Genomic DNA, 22,524 nt, shown 5'->3' on the forward strand with positions numbered 1-22,524 from the left:
ATTTCCAGTTATATTGTTGATATATTCCATACCTATTTGTTAGATATGTATCAAAAATGTTGGCTTATAGATAATCAATAGAATGCTGGAAAATGACACAGATTTTTCAACCATGTTTTTTAAAAAGAAAAACAACAGATGCAAAACACATAAAAATCCAACAAAAAAATAAAAATCAGACTAGAGATAATACAGATAGCTTAGCAAGAAAAAATTAAGGGTGAAAAACAGTATCCAAATACCTGTCATAAGATGCTACGTAGTAATGAAATGAGCTGTGATATTTCCTTTTAGCTCCCTAGGATTTAAAAATCATCACCATCAATGAGCACAAGTTAACAATATAATAGAAACCATTTGCTGGTGCTATAAATTAAAAACAAAACACATCAAAAACCTGTATTCAAAATGACTAAGCCATTTAGAAAGATTTCCTTAAAAGGTGGAGACATGGAAAACATTCTCCACAACCCCAAACCGAATGCCATTCAGCAGTCAATAAAATAAAGAAAATCAAAGAAACAATCGAGTAGCCAGATTGAGTGCATAAAACTTCATCTAAAGTAGAAATTTCTATATAGGAGTTTCACTAAACAAAATGCAACAACTCAAAAACTTTCTCAACCAACAACTGGATGCCTGCTCAGTCTATTCAGTCGTGTCAACTCTGTGACCCCAAGGAGTGTAACCCTCCAGGTTCCTATGTCCATGAAATTTTCCAGGCAATGATACTGGAGTGGGTTGCCATTTCCTCCTCCAAGGGTTATTCCCTATCCAGGGATCAAACCTATATCTCCCGCGTCTACTACACTGGTGGATTCTTCACCACAGAACCATCTGGGAAGCGCAAACAACTGTATATCAGTAGCTTAATAAGCTTTTCACCTTTCTCTCTCCCTCTTTCTTTCTTCTTCTTTTTCATTCTTATCCAGTGACTTTAGAAGAAGAAAATGGAACACATTCTTTGTTGAAGAGCTTATGAATAGTGGGCTACAGGCCCATCTCTTAACCTGAAAGTCAGTTTCGCAACTAGAAATGACATAGAGAAAATGGAGATCATGTCCTACTGGGGAGAAATGTTTTTCATTGTAGCATAAACTTAATGAATGCCTCACCTACCACAGAATATTTTTAGGTCATTTATTCAACAAATACTCATCCAGTGCCTTCTAAATGGCACACAGAGTGGACACAAAGGTGAGCAATAGAGATACACCCTTTAAGCTCACGGAGCTTACAATTTAATGGGGGGGGGTCAACATCAGTCAACCCTGGAGGAGGAAGGGCATGGCAACCCACTCCAGTATTCTTGCCTGGAGACTCCTCACGGACAGAGGGGCCTGGAGGGCTACAGTCCATGGGGTCACAAAAAGTTGGACATGACTGAGCAACTAAGAACAGCACAGCAACATCAACCAAACAATTTCACATATAAATGTACAAGTGAGTGATTACGTAAAAGTGAGTATAGTGTTCTATGGGCGTGTAGCAAGGAGATCCACTCTAGACAGAGGTAAGACTAGTAGGAGGCTTTTTATCCTATTCCTGGAGTCTCATTCATCAGCAACCAGGGAAGGAAAGTATTTCCAAGAAGAGAATGTCCTTCTGGACACCCTGAAGTCCAATCCTTTTGGTAGCCACAGACTATATACCTCTCCATCCAAAGCTGACACTGCTTTTCAACTGGCCTTGCTGAAAATGAGCTCAACCTGTCATAAGAGATAGAGCAACACTCTGGCACAAACCCCCATCATCCAACACCTTCAAATCAGAGCAGTTCAATCTTGGTTATTATCAATGAAGGATGCTTGCAGCGCCATAGCTGGCTCTGCAGGGACCCCAGGGGGACCCACTGCCCTCTCCTCTACTGTATTCCCATGGTGACACGAATGTACTTTAAGAGCCTCAGTAAATAATTCAAGGGTAAAACTGAATAAATTCCAACTTTCTAGAGCGGAGACGTATACTTTCAAACACAAACTAAGTCCTAATTTCCAAAAGCAGAGGTTCAACATTGAAAGGCTTACAAAGTCAACCCAAGATTAGTCCACACCCTCTGTACCCTTAGAATAGTCAGCAGAGTACCCTAGCCATAATGGTCTTACTGGGTACTTGCAGGTCTATGATAAAAGGCTGGAAAAAGAGCCCAGGTCTTTCACATCAGCAGGGGAATTGTTTTCTGTAGCAAGAAATGATGGGATGCTTAAGCTTACAAAACAGAAAATAAACTTAAAATAGCTTTAATAGAGAAATTGGGTTTAGATGATTTCATATAACAAACCTGATCTGATTTTTAATTTTTGAATACATTTACTAATTCAAGAATGGGCTTCCCCGGTGGCTCAGATAGTAATTCAAGAATGGTTTTAAACCTTCAGGAGCAGGAGTGGGGCAAGGGAACACATCTAGCTACCTTCTATCTTCAAAGGTAACTTTTCTGAAATAAAATAAGGAAACCCAACTTGTAATCATAATAAAGATTCTTTTCTAAATCCAAAAGCAAACTTGTTTTTCTCCTTGGAAATGAAAGCAGCTGAAGTGCAGGAAGCTGCATTTTCTTAGTCTCTGTGGCACTTGGCAGAGTATCATTTCTGTCATATAAATAGCATGGAGTGATTATAATGATGTAGTTTTTATCCTACTCTTTATAACCACAGAGTTATCCAGGTAATTCTGTGTAAGTACAAAGATGCTCTGCTCTACTCAGTTGGCTTGTTCCAAAACAAGTATTCTATCATGAAGCCAAAGCAGGTGTTATAACACAGAGACACTAATGACAGGGTCATTCTGCTTACTCACATAACCTGCAAAATCAAATCTGAGCTTCCCCACATTATGGTCAAGACTTGCACAGACCCTCGTCATATCTACCAACACATTTGAGATCAACCAGCAAAGTACCTAAGCCAACAAATGAAGGAAACAGAACAGCAAAATGCCAGACACATTTTATACCTCTTACTTTTTATTTTTATTGTAATTTTTTCAAAGAAAAGCATTCCTACTTCTGCACATTTTCATTTTACTCCTGTGCTTTTTATATTACAATTTCAAAATAATTTGACCAGAGATCCATACTATACAAGACCCTAAATGTGTAATAATCAACAAAAAACTTGCAAAGGCTGTAATAGTGGAATGTGCAACATCTTTTATGATGTCAACAGTGCTGCCAAGAAGACAAGGAGAGCCTAAAGGAGTGAATGAGAAAATCCATAGGATAAACAGTCTTCATTAATTTCTGAGCAGGCTGCATGAATTCATTAATGTCAACAGATTAATAGTCTGGTCATATAAAAAAAAAGTTGCTGACACAGATATTTTCCTGAAGAAATGTCATAGCTAATTCATCTTACAAAGTCAAAATTTCATTTTCCAAAATATATATGTATGGAGAATTTCCTGAATAATACCCCCCACCCCTAAGTTACTATAGTTTCTCTGCAGCCAGATTCCCAGATAATAAAACATACAAACTGTGGAACTAAAACTTAGATATTTATCTATGCTTATTCTGAGTTGCAAAGAATGAATGTACTAGAGTAGCAGAGTAAGGGCCAAAAGAAGGGCAGGCTGCATTCTGGAACAAGAGAGCAGCGATATTCTGGAAATGTATCCAGACAAGTGGGCTCATGCAAGGGATCCAGATGATAAGCACCAGGGGGACTAAGATGTGGTCCATCTACATGTCTCAAAAAAGGAAGTTTTTCATCTGGAACCTGAAATGAGTGTGAAAGCACCTGAAAATCAAACCAGGAGAGAGTGATTTTCAAGAACTAGAATTAGATGGGAAAAAAAAAAAAAGTCAACTAGGAACAGATACCTAAGCCCCAGGAAGTAAAGCTAAATTATAGCTAATTATAAGATTCCACAAGGGTGGACTGAACAAAGAGACTGTGTGTAGTTTATAAATGCATATCGTATCTGGAGAGTTCCCTGAAGAAAATCTACTCTCAAATTATACTAGCCATGTTAGAGATAGTACTAAACTTGCTAGAGAGCCATCAGCAGAAAGTTTCCTGACCACAGGGCTGTGGTCCTTAAGAAGCGCTGGAACTCCCGGGTGGTTAGAAAGTCACCAGTGACAGAACATGCTTTGGGTGTCTGTCTTTGAGATGAAAAGGAAGGGGCTGGCACTGAGCAACTGTGTAGAGTTTTCCCTTCTTTTATCAAATCCTACTCTGTATTTAGTGCTTCCCTGGCAGCTCAGTGGTTCTCTATTTATTGCTCCCCTGGTGGCTCAGTGGTAAAAAATCGGCCTGCAATGCAGGAGATGAGGGTTCAGGCCCTGGGTCAGGAAGATCCCCTGGAGGTGGGCATGGCAATCCAATCCAGTGTTCTTGCCTGGAGAATCCCATGGACAGAGGAGCCTGGTGGGCTACAGTGCATAGGGTCACAAAAAGTTGGACATGACTGGAACAACTAAGCACACACACACACTCTCTATTTATATCAAAATCATCATCATCACCACCACCCTCATCTCCAAGGACTACCCAAGTCTCTTGTTCACACTCTTCCCAACTCTGTCTACATCTACTCCAAACACACACCAAAGTTATTAAGAACTGGAAGAACAAATAGTTTGCCCAACTGCACAATCATCTGTCCTAAAAGGTCGTTTAAACATTTAATCAAACTTGCAGCCCTCAGGGAAGATATGACTCATGCAGCTAGCATACTGAGCTGAAGTCAGGCTTTGCATCAGCCATAGAGATGATGCAGACTGATTCCACCATGACATCAGTAACAGAGACATTTTCTGCCATGGGGCGGGGGAGAAAAGGTTAAACAGTTTTCTGGGTTCCACTGAATTAAAACTTCAGACCCATTAAGGCAATGCCTCTGGGACTCATCAGGCCAAAATTCCCAGAATACTGGCTGTGTGTTGAAATGTAAACAAAGACTTCTGAAAAAGAGAGGTGTAGGTGGGGATCCAAAGTCAATATGGATTATTTGTTTTTCTGCTTCTCTGATAAGCTATACCATGGCTCCCTTTCACAGGTACAAATACAAAAAAGAAGCCTTCTGTTTCATAAAAGTAGCTCAGACAAATGACATTCCTCAGGGTGCTGAACCCAGAGCTGGCAGCCAGCCCATTCTCTGGGCTCTAGTCTGCTGGTACTCTTCTCTTTCACAGCTATCAGCCTTCGTCAGACCTACGCCTTCACTCTGACTGGGGACAAAGAGAAGATCAGTGGAAATCCTTCCGTGTGCCACTAATAAGCCTATTTAGAGTCAATGAGAAAGCCTCATTTTGCAACAAATAAAGCCTTCACCATTCTACTGAATCAGTAAAACTGAAATGAGGCTGTGCGTTCCTGTCCTCATTTTACATCAGTCTGAGAGGTGACTCTCGGCAAAATGTGGGAAGTGATGACCTCTAAGTTTCCTTTCTTCTCTGATATCCTCTGATTCTCTGTGGGCTACTGGGATTTGAGTCTTATTTAAAGGATCACAGGTTCTGATGGAATCCTGAGCCCTTCTTCAGTTTTCATCTCTGTGTTCTGCTGAATCAGCACGTTTGGAATCTTGGCTCTGTCTTAGCAAAGAATAGAATGTTGCTCCCACCAAATAGCTTAGCTGGCATTGTCTACATTCTTTCTGGAAGAGATCTGGGTAGGAGACAGACATAGAGGATATTCGCATCTCCCACAGAAGGCCAGGGAAAGCCGTCTGAAGTGTTTCAGGAACCAGAAACAAAAGGATCCTTAAAGAAAGATATTAATCACTTTCCCAAACAAAACTACAGTTCTAACCATTTGACCACAGTGATGTAAGCAAATAAACCTGAGGCTAGAAGGTTCTGCATGGGCCAGTGGGGAAAGTAACATGAGGGTGAAATGACATCAACTACTGGTCAGAATACTAACTCCTTTCCCAACAAATAGTCACATCCCAGTTCAGCCCAGTGTTGGGATGTGTGGAGAGGTGCATAAAAAAATATGTACCACTTCTAAAAACAATGCAAGTTCTACATTTAAGCCCAATGTTTCAGCCATAGAGCATTTGGGGTAACATAAGGGAGAACCAGAGTCATTTGAATGGCCTTTATGAAAGGTACATAAACCAATAACCGCCTCCACCACCAAAATTTAAAGGTAGGAAAAATTAATGTTTAGCAAGAATTGTTAGAGGTTAAGTTACTTGCCCAGGATCACACAGCTAAGATGCAGTGTCTGAGTGTCTACCAATGAGGCTGAGAATTTTACTAGACACAAAAAACACACTAGATGGAAACACTTAGTTCCTCTTAGGTCTTTTGATTTAGTTGATAAACTTGCAAGCACTTTGAACAGGTTTTCACTTACACTGCCAAGAAAAATGCTTAGCTAAATTACTGTTTGTCTGGGTGGGAAGTAGAACACCACCACCATCTGTAAAATAACATTTTGGTAGACTGGAGGGCATGTTGCTTACAGGAACCCAGAGGTGAGTTAATTTGAAAAATTAAGGAGCATTCTCTAACACTTGTGTTTTATAATTCTGCAACTTATATAGAAACATGTCTCAGTGAAAGATTGCTGAAAAGCTGTATATCATTTTAATTTTAATTAACCAAATCACATTTTACATTTACTGACTGGGAAGTCAGTATTTAAGAAGTCTCTGGTGAATCCATTTAATATAAACAATTTTTCTGTATTGCAAATATTAACCTAGGGATTTATCTTAGAATTTTAATTTTTTCATATCTTCTTAAAATGTGGCATGTTCATGTCATGTTAGATAAATCATTCCCACTTATTAATATTATATAGTATGCTTTCAGCCACAAATAAGAGAAAACTCAATGCAAAATGGCTTTAAAATTGAGAGAGTTTATAATTATCTCATATCACAAGAATGAATTAACCAATCCTTAACTCAGAACACTCTATTGCATGGTTCTGGTCTAGAAGAAAGGGTAATTGCCTTCGGATAAGTTATACTACCTGCTGTACTCCCTGTATAGCAATCAATATGCTTTATGTGTATCATCTCTTCTAATTGTCTTATGTATTATTATCATATGCTAGTCTGGACACTAGGTTGTTAGCTAAGGATGGAGAAATTGAATTAGAAAAGTCTTGAACTATCTCACACACCTGCAGGAAAGGCATGGTTAAGGTGCTGATCACACTCAGAACTCTTCCTATCTGTCATCTCTGTTCCAGCTACATGTCAATATCATCATCTCAGACCAACTTTCTCCTCTCAGTGAAGAACTTGACAATCTCTCCAGCCTCACCTTTCACAGCCTCACCACCTACTCACTCTCAAGGGAAAATTATACTCCTCCTTCAGCTCCAATTCTAAATACCCTTTGGAGGGACTCTTGACGGTCCAGCTTGGGTCAAGCACCCAGCCTTGGAGTCATCAGTTATAGTTGCAGAGACATTAGGGAGGGAATTAGGGTCTCGGGTTGTAGATCAGAAATTTATCTTAGGGGGTCCGCTCATGGATACTGAGGATAATTCATAGAGATTTAGAATTCTAGGGTCTTCTCCTTCAACACATTCCCTAAAAGCTGAGTCTCTCAAGATCTAACTCAGGCCGTCTGCATTTTGCTGTCAACATAATGACTAGATCTATTTCACTCAGTTTCATTTATTGGTCAGTGACTCCCAAACTCCTCTTTATAGCAAATATCTCTCCCCAACTTCAGACACACATAATTAACAAACTGCTTCCCAGATATCTGTAGCTGAATCTCTCACCAGTTCCTTCTATTCAACATATTCCACACAGAATTCATCATCCTCTCCTTCCCCTTCTTCCCCAATCATTCATTCAAATTTTATCCTCTCAACCAAATTTGAGACTCAAATCACTCAGATTCCCCAATCCAATATCAACTTGTCGTCCATAATTTTCCACTCCTTAAATACTCAACTAATTGCCAAGTCCTAAATCTCTCTCTTAAAATATCTCATATCCATCCACTCCTCTCCACTGCCCCCTCACCCCAGTGCAGATACAGTCATCATAACCTGGGCCACTGTCATCCTTGGAGGAATTACTGCAATATCCAACTGGTCCCCTTCCTCCAGGGTTACACCTTGCCAATGTTATGCTACAGCGAGAACAATCTTTCTAAAATGGAAATCCAATTGTGTCACTGATCTGCTTAAAACCTTTTGGGCCTGTTCATTGCCTTTCAAAACAAATGTGAATTCCCTGATGAAGCATATAAAATCTTATTTGATCTGTCCTTTGCCTATTCTTTTCTCCTACCCTCTACCACTTCCCAGGTGGCGCTAGTGGTAAAGAACCTGCCTGTCAATGCAGGAGATGTAAGAGACTTGGTTTCGATCCCTGGGTTGGGATGATCCCCTGGAGGAGAGCATGGCAACTCACTGCAGTATTCTTGCCTGGAGAATCCCGTGGACTGAGGAGCCTGGGGGGCTACAGTCCATGGGGTCACAAAGAGTCAGACATGACTGAAGTGACTTATCACACACCCTCTACCACAGCCATACTAAACTTCCTCAGTTCCTCAAACTGTCATCCTCTCTCTAGTCTACTGGCCTTTGTGCTTCCCTCTATTTGAAATAATGATCCTACTGATCACCTTTGTCCTGTCTAAATGCTGCTTATGTTTTAATCTCGACTGAAATGACATCATTCTTCTCCCTGTACAACATGAGGTCTCCCTGGTACACACTCTCATTCACCAGTCATAACACATCTCATTGCAAGGATGTAGCCTAATTATTCATCTTCTTAATCAAACTTGTCCATGAGGGCTAGGACCATTTCTTTTTTTTTTTTTCACGAATGTGCCCCCAACATCTAATAGTGCCTGATTAAAAGTAGATAATAAATAAGCTGGATTCAATTCATTCATTCATCCAATTGGTATTTTAAGGAAGCCTAATGGTGCCTAATGTTATCCTAAGCACTGGGATGTAGCAGAGAACAAGACCAAGTCCCTACTCCATGAAGTCTGTGTTCTCGTGGGGAACAACAATAGACTAATAAACAAATGATAGACAAATAAACACTTTTAAATTGAATGAATAAATACATTCTTAACTGATATATTCTATTGTATTTCCCAACTGTCCTTTCATTATTCTGTTAGATAGAATCACCCTCCCACATAGTATAAATGTAATTTTTAAAAATACAACAGTACATAGTCATGGCTTTTATAATCATGAAACCAAATATTCTAGTTAGATTTGACTGAAAGACACAGGCCTATATGTGTTTATAGAATTATATTCTCATCTCTGTATTAACAGTGCAGTCAGAAATTTAAAGACAGATAAACTACCAGAAAAGTAAATTTTATTCTTAAAGACTCTTTTAATATAACTGTTTAGAGTAAGCTTTTCCTGTCATTAGAAATTTCTGTTCCAATAATTAAAATATTTGTCAAATTTATGCCAAGCTAGGCCCCATCATCATATCTACATGATTAGAATGAAAAGCAAGAGGGTTATTGGCCATCATTTTTAACCAATTGACTAATTTAACAAACATACAATGCTGCTGCTGCTGCTAAGTCACTTCAGTCGTGTCCGACTCTGTGCGACCCCATAGACGGCAGCCCACCAGGCTCTGCCGTCCCTGGGATTCTCCAGGCAAGAATACTGGAGTGGGTTGCCATTTCCTTCTCCAGTGCATGAACAGGAAAAGTGAAACTGAAGTCGCTCAGTCGTGTCTGACTCTTAGCGACCTCATGGACTGTAGCCTACCAGGCTCCTCAGTCCATGGGATTTTCCAGGCAAGAGTACTGGAGTGGGGTGCCACCGCCTTCTCTAAACATACAATGAATGCTAAGGAAATGCTAAGTCCTGAGGATACACACCCTGCCTACTAAAAGCTTCCAGATTAATCTCTTCATTTTTCTAACTACTATCTTTTTAATAAAATATAAGTTCCTTGAGCAAAAGTTCTGGAGAAAATGTTATAGAGTTTTAACAAAAGTTATAAGTAACCAAAAAATAAGACTCCAGAAGATATTGTCATTTAGCCTTAGTAAACTCTGATCACACTTCCTTTTAAAAACAAATCAATTAATTATTTATTTATTTTTGATTGTGCAGAGTCTTTGCTGCTGCATATGGGCTTTCTCTAGTTGCATCAAGCAGTGACTTCTCTTGTTGCAGAGCGCATGGGTTCATGGGCTTCAGTAGTTGCAGCTTGAAAGCTCTAGAGCACAAGTTCAGTAGTTATGGCACACTGGCTTAGTTGCTCCACCACATGTGGAATGTTCCCAGAGGGATCAAACCCATGGTACAGTGGATTCTTTATCCACTGTACCACCAGAGAAGTCCCACACTTCCTTTGATGTCTCCTTTGCCCTAATATACCCAATTGTTCATTCAAGTGAATACACTGTACACTCCTAAGAATTTGCATAAATCTCTTATTTCATCTATGGTGATAGCCATGGAATTCCCTCAAATCCCATGGATTTAAAGGAATTCCAAGGTAAACTTCTCAGAAAATAATTACTTCTCTTGTAATGTAAATAGTTGGTCCCTACATTTGTCTGCTCTGTATGCCTTTTGAGGGAGAGGAAGAATATCAAATTTTCTTAATATTGTGTCATCTGTATATTTTCTCTTTGTTTTGCTTTGTTTTAATGAACCAGTTCCATCAACTGAAGTTTAATAAACATTGAAGCAAAGAATTTCTTCTAATGTTTCTGTACTTTACACATCCCTCCTTCATCCTCACTGGCTCAAGCCATATTATGGGTTTCCAAATAATTGGTCCTCAGAATTACTTAACTGTCAGGTACTTGCTTATATTCCCTTGACCATTTCTGCCTCCTTCAGCACAATATTCCAGAGATCATGTTTATTATGTTCTCAAGAGGTACCTGAGACTCTCTATCAATCAAGCTAATGCCAGAGTCCATTGTATGTTTTGCAGGAAGAGATTTCTAGACTCTAAAATTCATTTTGACTCTATACAATGGATGTTCTTCTGTTTCAAGTTACTATCTGAAAAATGTAAGAGCTTATGTATGCTTGAAGTTTACTCTTCAAGGGCACTTCCCTAAGCTTCCATACTTTCAGCAGTATTGGTGCTTCTCAGACCAAGAACAACAATCTGACCCCCTTAAAAGTTACGGAGCTTCATATAGAGGGAATACTTAACCCTAACATCAAAAAAGCAAGAGAGTTCCAGAAAAACATCTATTTCTGCTTTATTGACTATGTCAAAGCATTTGACAGTGTGGATCACAATAAACTGTGGAAAATTCTGAAAGAGATGGGAATACCAGACCATCTGACCTGTCTCTTGAGAAACCTGTCTGCAGGTCAGGAAGCAACAGTTACAACTGGACATGGAACAGACTGGTTCCAAATAGGAAAAGGAGTATGTCAAGGCTGTATATTGTCCCCCTGCTTATTTAACTTATATGCAGAGTACATCATGAGAAATGCTGGGCTGGAAGAAACACAAGCTGGAATCAAGATTGCCGGAAGAAATATCAATAACCTCAGATATGCAGATGACACCACCCTTATGGCAGAAAGTGAAGAAGAACTAAAGAGCCTCTTGGTGAAAGTGAAAGAGAAGAGTGAAAAAGTTGGCTTAAAGCTCAACATTCAGAAAACTAAGATCATGGCATCTGGTCCCATCACTTCATGGGAAATAGATGGGGAAACAGTGGAAACAGTGTCAGACTTTATTTTATTGGGCTCCAAAATCACTGCAGATGGTGATTGTAGCCATGAAATTAAAAGACACTTACTCCTTGGAAGGAAACTTATGACCAACCTAGACAGCATATTTAAAAGCAGAGACATTACTTTGTCAACAAAGGTCCGTCTAGTCAAGGCTATGGTTTTTCCAGTGGTCATGTATGGATGTGAGAGTTGGACGGTGAAGAAAGCTGAACACCACAGAATTGATGCTTTTGAACTGTGGTGTTGGAGAAGACTCTTGAGAGTCCCTTGGACTGCAAGGAGATCCAGTCAATCCATCCTAAAGGAGATCAGTCCTGGGTGTTCACTGGAAGGACTGACGGTGAAGCTGAAACTCCAATACTTTGGCCACCTCATGGGAAGAGTTGAATCATTGGAAAAGACCCTAATGCTAGGAAGGATTGGGGGCAGGAGGAGAAGGGGACGACAGAGGATGAGATAGCTGGATGGCATCACCAACTAGATGGACATGGATTTGGGTAGACTCCGGGAGTTGGTGATGGACAGGGAGGCCTGGTGTGCTGGGATTCATGGGGTTGCAAAGAGTCGGACACAACTGAGCGACTGAACTGAAATAGGTTACATATGTATGAAAACATTCTAGCCGCTATGCCAGGGAAAAAGAGTAGAACGGATCAGTGAGACTCAACCCCTTGCTGGGAAAGGCTTTCGGAGCAGGAAAGGACTGAGGAAAGAATCAAGCATCAAGTCAGACTTCAGTCCTACCATCACCTTCAGGTAGCTATGCGGCTTTAGACAACTCACTTAGGCAAGGTGGGTCTAAATTTCCTGTACTGAGAAATGAAAAAATTGAGCAAAATAATCTCTAAGGACCTTTCCAAATTCTTTATGTTTTTATGACTGAAGTGCAGTTTCTTTTAAGTGTTCAGCATATTTTTGTATCTTGATATGGCAAGCTTTGCTATCTACTTTGCAGACTGTGGAGATACAGGTGCATCTGTGTATGTTTCTTTAAATTTAGTAATTAAGCTTTCCAGTTTCAAATTTCCTAATGAGGAGACAAATACACCCATACACATTACTGTATCTTTTTACTTCCCTAATCTAAATACTTACTGAAAATAGCTTGCTTAACACAGACTAGTGATTATAAATTTTTGTATTTGAAAATTTTAAGTCTTATGTAGATGATGTTATTTAAGACATCTTGAGTTTGTCAGTAGTCTTTAGCACAGTTGAGTACATTATGCTATTAAACATCAGGTACTTTTGTTATCTTGATAAACAAACACTTAATACCCTCCTGTTATTCTAACTGTGGCCCAGGACCCATGAACATCCCATGACCTGCTGTTGCTGCTGCTGCTAAGTCGCTTCAGTCGTGTCCGACTCCTAGCGACCCCATGGATCGCAGCCTACCAGGCTCCTCCATCCATGGGATTTTCCAGGCAAGAGTACTGGAGTGGGTTGCCATTGCCTTCTCCCATGACCTGAGGCTGGTCAAAAGCTCAGACTGCCTCACCCCAGACCTTTGAAATCAAAAGCTGCATTTTAACCAGGTACTCAGTTTATCTATATGCTCACTAAACTTCTAGTAGCGCTATTATATATTATAGTGCTTCCTGCACTGCTTTAAAATATGCAGGGGGTTTTCCTCTAAAGGAGTAAATAAATGAGTGGCTTAACTGTACTTAGCGAAGTGAATCTCTACAACTCAGTGCCACTGGACTTAGACTCTAACAGAAGTTTATGGTTGATAATTTCTCCACTTCTTTCAATATAGTTCTGCTTCTAGGCTCAATGGTAAAGAATCTACCTGCTAACTCAGGAAATGCAGGTTTGATCCCTGGGTTGGGAAGAACCCCCAGAGAAGGGAATGGCAACCCACTCCAGTATTCATGCCTGGGAAATCCCATGGACAGAGGAGTCTGGTGGGCTACAGTCCATGGGGTCACCAAAGAGTCAGAGGCAACTTAGTGATTAAACAACTACCCTTATAAGTGGGGGTTGAGACCTCTCTGTCAGTCCAGTGGTTAAGACTCCATGCTTCCCCCACAGGGGGCACAAGTTAGATCCCTGGGTGGGGAACTAAGATCCCACATGCCACACAGTGCAGCCAAAAAGAAGAAAACATGAATGTGAGTGTGAGTGTGTGTGTGTATACATATATATATGTGTGTGTGTATATAAAATAAATAAATGGCAGGGACCAGGGAACTGGATGAACAGCTCTATTCTCTTCAAGACCCACTTACACATATTACATACATAGAAAGTCAATATGAAGAGTATTAAAATATTGGACTCTTGTCCATAGGATAACAACCAATGTGTTATTTTTGTTTCACTTTATAGCTGTTGATTTTAAAATTTCATAACACATCACTGTTATATCCATAAAGTATCATAAAGAGGAAAAAGAAGCACCTTTCAACTATGTGGTTAAAAACTCTAAAATAAGTAAATAATGAAACAAATCAAGGATATAAAATTCAAGTAGAAGTTCAAATAAAACAGACAAGGATTCTAGTTGCAGCTCTAGGCCTGTGCGATTTGTCAACCATTCACTAATCTTCTCTGGGTTCCAGTTTTTTCATTAACAAAATGAAAGAATGATCTTGATTTTATGTCCTAAACTTTAAAATTGTCCCAGCTTTAAAATTCTGAAATCCAATACATCTGAAATCAATGTCCATTTGTCATCTCAAATGCATCCATTGAAATTCCATATGAAATCTCAGAAGTGGCCTAAATAAGTCATTCTGGAATTTCTGCTATTTTATTTGCTAAGAACAGGAGCATATGAGCTAGTGGCCACCTCATGGGGCAAATGTAAAGATACTATCCCCAACAGGCTTTTTCTCTATGCAAGGAGCAAATGAGAGCGACAGAACACATTTTCATGTCAGGAAAGTTAATCTTAGTTTCCTTTCATTCTGAATCACCAAATCAAATTGTGTGATCCGTCTCCCTTGCTAACTATCCAGTTCACTCATATGGTCTCCTTGAATCTTAGTGAAAGGGTAAGAGCTTCCGTCTTTGACCCAAAACAGGGAAAGGTCAAGGGAGAGTAACACCTGAAAGCTACCTCGTTACTCTGGCCCCAGAGAGTAAACTGACAAGCCTTTCAGAAGCTAATTATTGAGCCTGCTATTTGATTCACTGACAGAATTTCTTGTGTGTGGGAAGAAACATATTTCTGCGTTGCTTTTTCCATTACCACCATTTCTATCATCATAAATAAGAATCAATAGGCCATTTCGAGTAGCATATGCTCACCACCATTTAGCATCTGAGTGTCAGCTATACGCAAGCTAAGCAGCAGTGCTCCAACCTCCTGGTTGAGAATTCAAACCCACCAGACAAGGAAAGCACTTCAATTCATGAAGACAGTGTTTATGTTTGTGTGAGCAACTAGAAGGCAAGGGTAATCTATTCTTTGTCTGTATCTCTAGCAATCTCTGGCACAAGGCTGGCCATCCAAAATAAATAAGTGAATAAAGAATGAAAGAATGAATGAACAAATGGCTGAATGAGTCAAAAGGTTTTAAGATGCTGGACAGAGGAGCCTGGCAGGCTACATACAGTCCTTGGGAGTAGCAAAGAGTCAGACACGACTGAGTGTCTGGGCACATGGCACTGAATGGATTTTGAGGGTGAGTCAGAGAATGTTATTTTGGTAAGGGCAGACCTATTTACAATTCATGATGCAGAAATGAAAGCCAAGACACTGTGATCTGAGAGAGACTGCCTTTGATGAGCAGTTGCTCTGCACTGCCCTAATTTCCCTACCATATTCACTATCAGGCCTCACCAGTGAAAGTGAAGTTGCTCAGTCTTGTCCGACTCTTTGCGACCCTATGGGCTGTAGCCTACCAGGCTCCTCTGTCCATGGTATTTTCCAGGCAAGATACTGGAGTGGGTTGCCATTTCCTTCTCCAGGAGATCTTTCCAACCCAGGGATTGAACCAGGGTTTCCCACACTGTAAGCAGACACTTGACCATCTGAGCCACCAGGGAAGTTGGCCTCACCAGAAAGACAAGAAATAAGAATGACAGCCATTCCAAAAGTCAAGTGAGATCTCGAAAGAAAAACTCTTCACTGTCAATGAGAGTCTTGCTGGACAAAACAAGGTCAGGCAAGGGACAGATCAGAGAAAGAGCAGGAAAAAGAAAAAATGAGGTGCTGAGGAGGAGCAGCAGAGGGAGACTTCAGGCAGAGGCCTGAGTGGGGAAACAGGTGCGCAAAAATATGCACCAAAACAAGGAGAGGTGAGGAAGACCGACTCCCAGTCCTCAAGGCAGGGTGTGGGTGTCTGGATGGGGAGGGGCAAAAAGGCATTAAGTCTTCAAGAAGACCAGGAAGGCGGGAAAGAGAGGGGGAGAGGTCAGAGAAATGTCTATAAAATAACACCCATCACCACTGATAAAAAAATCCTTTTTTCTTCTTGAGAAAGACAAAGGGAATTTTAAGTAGGATTAAGTAGTAGTAGCTTTCAGAACTCAGCCGCTCTCAGGAGCAATAATAAGCACATAAATAGCTAAGTGTATGGTAGGAACTATTTCACTTTGGAATGCGGCCAGCATATCAAAGTTAACAGTAATATCACATCTTTTTGAAAGCTTTTTCTGAGATTCTAGGGGGGAAATCATCTTAGCAAAACTATACCATGTTAATTTTAGGAAAAAGATGCTCTTCACTGTTTGAAGACATTCTATTGCCTGAAAATTGATAAGACAGAAGTTCTAGCCTGCTGGGAGGCACTCTCTTATCCATGTAAATACATTCCAGTATTGCCCCCAATTGGAAGCAAATAATTATGTTCACAGATTACCTTCACCTAATATAAAATTTTACTCAAAACATAACCCACAAAAGATGCTCTAAGTGCAACAAAAAGGACCTGTGGATATCCCACTTTTAGAGTTCTCTAACTTTCGGACTCACTGTGAATAGTTAAGACATAAACTTTGTAAGGACTTCCCTGTAGCTCAGACAGTAAGAATCAGCCTGCAATGTGGGAGACCTGGGTTCAATCCCTGGATTTGGAAGATCCCCTAGAGGAGTACATGGCAACCCACTCCAGTATTCTTGCCTGGAGAATCCCACGGACAGAGGAGCCTGACAGGCTACAGTCCATGGGGTCACAAAGAGTCAGACACGACTGAGCAACTAACACTACTACTACTACTACTAAACTTTGTTAAGGCCAGATTTTGAAACACATATAACTGTATAACCCATTTCTGAATTAGGTGGAACTGGGAAAATTGGAAATACAAATAATGTTCAAATCCTAGGGCTTCTCCGTTGGCTCAGTGGTAAAGAATCCACCAGCGAAGAAGGAAACGCTGTTTGATCCCAGGGTCCAAAAGATTCCCTGGAGTAGGAAATGGCAACCCACTCAAGTATTCTTGCCTGGGAAATCCCATGGACAGAGGAGTCTGGCAGGCTACAGACCATGGCATCACAAAGAGTCAGACATGACTGAGCAACTAAGCATGTTCAAATCCTAGACACTCCTAGCCATGAATATCCTATAGATTTTTCCTCTTAAGTACATTAAACACATTTCTTCTTTGTCCACTAATGTGCAGATCATCTTCTTTGCTTCCCAAAAACACATAAAAACTGAGTGTTGGTGGCAATTGGGGGTACAAATATCTTCTCTCACCATCTGGAAACATTCACGTGTTACTGTTTTCCAAAAAAGTAAGTAAGAACATTGCACTCTTTATTTATTTTCCACCCAGAGACAAGTTATTTCAGTATCACCCACAATGGAATTTGCATGAAAATCTGTTTACTGACCCTGTTCCCTAAGGGTACATTTGCCCTAGCACTTGGAGTAAACACCATTTTCATTGCACTAGAAATAGTTCTAATTGGACAGATTGTTACCATTTTAGCAACATCCAAATAAATCAAAGGAATATGAAGCAGACATACCACCAAGTTTGGATTCTACAACACCTCAGTTCAGTGTTTCTGCCTGAAATAAGTATTTCTTCTACACCATCGACAGATGCTTAAAGGACATCTAAAGACATCAACATTTTTTTTTTTTTTGGAAAAATGACTTTAGAGAAATTGATCATCCTGAAAACAATCCATTAAAAAACTCTATGATTGTATATTAACTCATAGATATGAAATCTAGAACAATGGTATAGATGAACCTATTTACCAGACACGAATATAGAGGCAGATGTAGAGAATGAACATGTGGACAAGGCGGGGAAGGGGAGGATGGGACAAACTGAGAGATTAGGATTGACATGTATACACTACCATAAATTCATTCATTTCACTAACTGGTTAATTTTCATTAATATGCTCTAAACAACAACAGGATATAAACATGTGGATGATCAAATGACATTCAGAATTCAAAACTAAGCACGGTGTACAATATACATGAATGAAAAACACGTAAGGCCCTCTGTGTATAACTTCTTTCAAATCCTTCTATAAACTGATTGCTCCTTATATTATACCCATTATTCACTGACATGTAAACTCTTCATGAGATGAACCTGTTCTTCACACTTCTCCATGCCACTCTCTGCTGACCCATCTTCATGAGATGGGTCATTCATGAGATGAACTCTGTTCTTCACACTTCTCCATGCCACTCTCTGCTGACCCATCTTCATGAGATGGGTCATTCATGAGATGAACTCTGTTCTTCACACTTCTCCATGCCACTCTCTGCTGACCCATCTTTTCCCTCATTTGGGAAGCTTTCTCAAATCTTTTCTTGTTCTCAATCACCTCCTCCCTGAAGCTTTGAGTTTTACAACTTAAACTTATAATCATATATTTTTTGAGCTTCCTCAATATCTATGTCCAAATTTAACACTTAAGTATAAGATACTTTGTTGCCCTTTACTTATGTACATGTTTGGGTATATCTCTCTTTCCCAACTAAATCACATGTTTAAAGGTAACACATCCCTCTTACGCCTCTCCTTCAAGTTTCTGTCAAGATCCTACTCCACGTTTAACATCTTCCTCTTGATATTCCTTCTTTATTTTTTAAAGACTTTTTTGTTTGATGCGGACCATTTTCAAAGTCTTTATGGAATTTGTTACAATTGTTGTATAGTCATTAAATCATGTCTGACTGTTTTGTGACCCCATGGACTGTAGCTTGCCAGGCACCAATGTCCATGGGATTCTCCAGGCAAGCATACTGGAGTGGGTTGTCATTTCCTTTTTCAGGGGATGTTCCTGACCCAGGGATTGAATCTGCATATCCCCCACTGGCAGGTAGACTCAATACCAGAGTCTCTGGGGAAGCCTTTGTTACAATATTACTTCTGTTTTATGTTTTTGGTTTGTTCCTGACCCAGGGATCGAATCTGCATATCCCCCACTGGCAGGTAGACTCAATACCAGAGTCTCTGGGGAAGCCTTTGTTACAGTATTACTTCAGTTTTATGTTTTGGGATTTTTGGCCGCAGGGCATGTGGGATCTTAGCTCCCTGACCAGGGATTGAACCTACATCCCCTGCATTGGAAAGGGAAGTCTTAACTACCTAACCACCAGGGAAGCCCCTTGATATTTCTTCCCACCACCATGTTTATCTGAAAAGATGCTTAAATTAGATGACTCCCCTAAAGAAATTTCTGTAACTCTGCTTCTTTCTCAAGTTCTCCCATCATCACTATTTTATTTTTCTGCTAAACTTCTTTAAAAAAAAAGCATTCCTGCCCCCAACTAAAATAAATAAATTAAAAAAAAAAAAAAAAGCATTCCTCCCTCTGCTTCTATTCCACTTTGATCTCTAGCCCTCACCGCCCTCACCATCTGAGTCTCCATCAAACTTCTGTCCTTCAACCTTGCCTCTCTGTAGCACTGAACATGCATGCACCCTATCCCCTCTCCTGACCCCCAGTTCATCTCCTTCCCCAACACGCAATGCTTAATTTCTTCTTCTGTTTCCTCTCCTAGAGGGTTAGGTGGTTATCCCACATCTCTGCTCAATTTTCCCTGGTAACTGCATCTCTGCCCTTGTGTTTTAACTTCCAGGTCTCCTCCATCTACTACTACCTAATCTGTATTTCTAGTGTCTTACATTAAGCAGGGTCCCAAACCTTAGTTGCCACCTGCTGGGCAGTTCCATGGGGTGAGTTCAGAACCCAGTTCTAGTTAGTCCTTCCAATAGTCCATTACCATTCTTGCTGTCTTTTCGGTTAAGTAGTTTTCCTAGACCTAGCTGGCAGAGATTTATAATTCAGAACCTCCATCACTCACCACCACCCCCAGGGCATTCAGTATTCACCATGTGCTGTAAATACTACCTACTCTGTGTTCCATCCCTAACTAGCACATCTCATGAGGCTGAGACTGTCCACCACTGGGGCTGCGGGATGGACACTGACTTACCTTTCTCTTTTCTCTCCCCTGATCTTCAACCCTCCCTACACTTCTGTCAGAGGAATCTTTCTGAAAGAAGTATCTGAGCAGTGTCCTAAATGAAAAGCCTTATTTACTTCCACCCTATAGGTAGGATAAAGCCCTAAATCCCCAGTTCTGGAGCTTCTAGGAAGAACCCCGGAACCCTGCATGGGCTGGCCTGTCTCAGTCCTCTTCTGCTCTCACTCTCACTCTCAGTCTCAATTACTCTGTCCTCCCTGACCTTTTATTTTTTGTTTTCTTTACCTTAAACTCAAGAGGCTTGTGCTAGATCCTGGAATGGGCTGCCCTCATATCTTCACATGACTGAGGACTCTTACCATTCATGTGCTTAGTCGCTCAGTCGTGTCCAACTCTTTGTGACCCATGGATTGTAGTCTGCCAGGCTCCTCTGTCCATGGGGATCCTCCATGCAAGAATACTGGAGTGGGTTGCCATGTCCTCCTCCAGGGGATCTTTCCAACCCAGGGATCGAACCCAGGTCTCCTGCATTGCAGGCAGATTCTTTACCATCTGAGCCACCAGAGAAGCCCCTTGCCATTTATGTCTGGTCTCAAATGTTAGCTCCTTGGCAAAGCATCTTAAGCAAAGGATAGTAATTGCTGCCTTCCCTCCTCCTTCCTGAGACTACCTGGTCACTCTTTTTACATTTACTCTGTTGTATTTCTTCAAGGCACATCTCAGCATCTGGAAGTCTCTGTTTCTTTATACGTTTACTTATTTAGTGACTCTTCAAACTCAAATGTAAGACCCACGAGCACGAATTTTGTCTCACTTCACTTACCCCAGCTCCTGGAAGTCAGTTCCCTCCACCGGGGTGCCCCTCTCCACATCCCCATCCTTATTCATTTATAGGGCTGCTCTAGCACTTCTCAGATTATATCTTTATTTGAAAACCTATTTCCAAAGGAACTAAATAGAGGGAAAGGAGGTCATATTAAAATGTGTGGGCCAAGGGGAAAGCAAGAGAGGAGTGTATGGTTATAAGATGCTCATTCAATGTAGATCTTAGTATAGAAGAGATGTATCTTTATTAAAATTATCCCTTTTTATATTCTTTTTAATTATGCTGTATGTATTTCATTTTCCATGTGTTAGTTTCTAATATACATAAATGGGTATATAAATATATCCATTAATATATATAAACGGATGTAAAAAGTACATTTATACAGACCTTCTATCTTGTATTGATCTTACTAAATGTATTGCTTAGTTCTAAGTAACTTTTAAAATTCCATAGATGTTTCTACATACACAGTCATGTTATCTTCAAATTAAAAGTTAAATTCTAACATTCAAAAAATGTACATTTAATATCACTGTTATTTTTACATACAAAATATAGAAAGTAGAGCATCAAAAAACCATAGCTGCTAGAGCTATGCAGGATATAGGGGACATGGATTGAAATAGTTGAAAAGCACTGGCAGCACAATTTATTATGATCTGTTATCCTCACTATATTTTGAACTCCTGGCAAACAAAATCATGTCTTGTTTATTTGTCAATATCCCACCAAACCTTATAAAGTACTTTGTCTAAAGTAGATACTCATAAATCATTTTTTTCCAACAGAAGTGAAATACTCCAGCACTGGACACATGGCACGTGTTCAATAAATACTTGTTCATTGATTGCAAGAACCAATGAGCAAGTTTAAGTTTGTTGAATGATCAGTGGAAGCTCAGCCCTGCTGAGAAACTATAACAAGAGATGCGAGGAGGTAGGAAATGTTGTCATCACTATCCACATAGAAAAGCTTAATTTCTCAGGTAATGACAAACACGAATGCTCCAAGGAAAACATTTAAATGGTTACCTGTACATTTCTTTATATGACTGTTCCTTTTTCCATGTGATCCTAACTTGCATCCAAAATTCTCCTCCCAGAATTCTGCGAACCATACATTTCTTCGATTATTGGCAAGAGTTCGGCTTCTAAAGTATCGATCAAATCCTATTTTAAAGAAGAAAGATATGAAATTTTTTTTTTCAAAATCAAAACCATGTACTATCAGAAATTTGAACAGATATTATATTATGTTGTGATCATTGCATGAAAAAATATATATATATAACAAATGGGGGAGGACCAATAACCCAGAAATAAGGCTATCCCTGTGGCAAGAATCAATGGAGAACAGAGGACAGTATCTCCGCTCCCACCATTCACCATTCAGGCACCTGGCTTTTCAGGGACGTGCACAGCAGGTAAGCTTGGGTGTCATCCTCACCACTTCTTCCTCTCCTCTATGTCTCCCAGTGGCAGCAACCAGTGACCTCATGCTGAATATTTAGAACCAACTCAGACTTTTTCTCCTCTCTTTCCCCTAGTAGAGGTCTATGTTCTGGGTTTCTGTGCTTCTACTCACCTGAAGATTTATCTGATCTGGATGTTCCATTTTCAGCTACCTCAATAAACCAATCACTACTAATGTAACCTTCTGGTTTTTTAGTTGCTAAGTCGTGTCCAACTCTTTGCAA

At 40.1% G+C, this 22,524-nt stretch overlaps 1 protein-coding gene across 3 annotated transcripts in view; it reads right to left on the reverse strand.

The window, feature by feature from the left end:
• The window catches only part of GRM8 (glutamate metabotropic receptor 8), an 877,877-nt gene that overhangs the window by 442,839 nt on the left and 412,514 nt on the right, over window positions 1–22,524 (reverse strand). For all 3 annotated transcript variants that reach the window (XM_081531191.1, XM_081531192.1, XM_081531193.1), the window contains one exon: window positions 21,860–21,997. In XM_081531191.1, the coding sequence (XP_081387317.1) occupies window positions 21,860–21,997 (138 nt within the window). The remainder of the gene's footprint in view (window positions 1–21,859; window positions 21,998–22,524) is intronic.

Source organism: Giraffa tippelskirchi, chromosome 10 (assembly GCF_054371585.1).
Source record: "Giraffa tippelskirchi isolate mGirTip1 chromosome 10, T2T-mGirTip1v1.2.pri, whole genome shotgun sequence".
In the NCBI taxonomy this organism is placed as follows: Eukaryota; Metazoa; Chordata; class Mammalia; order Artiodactyla; family Giraffidae; genus Giraffa; species Giraffa tippelskirchi.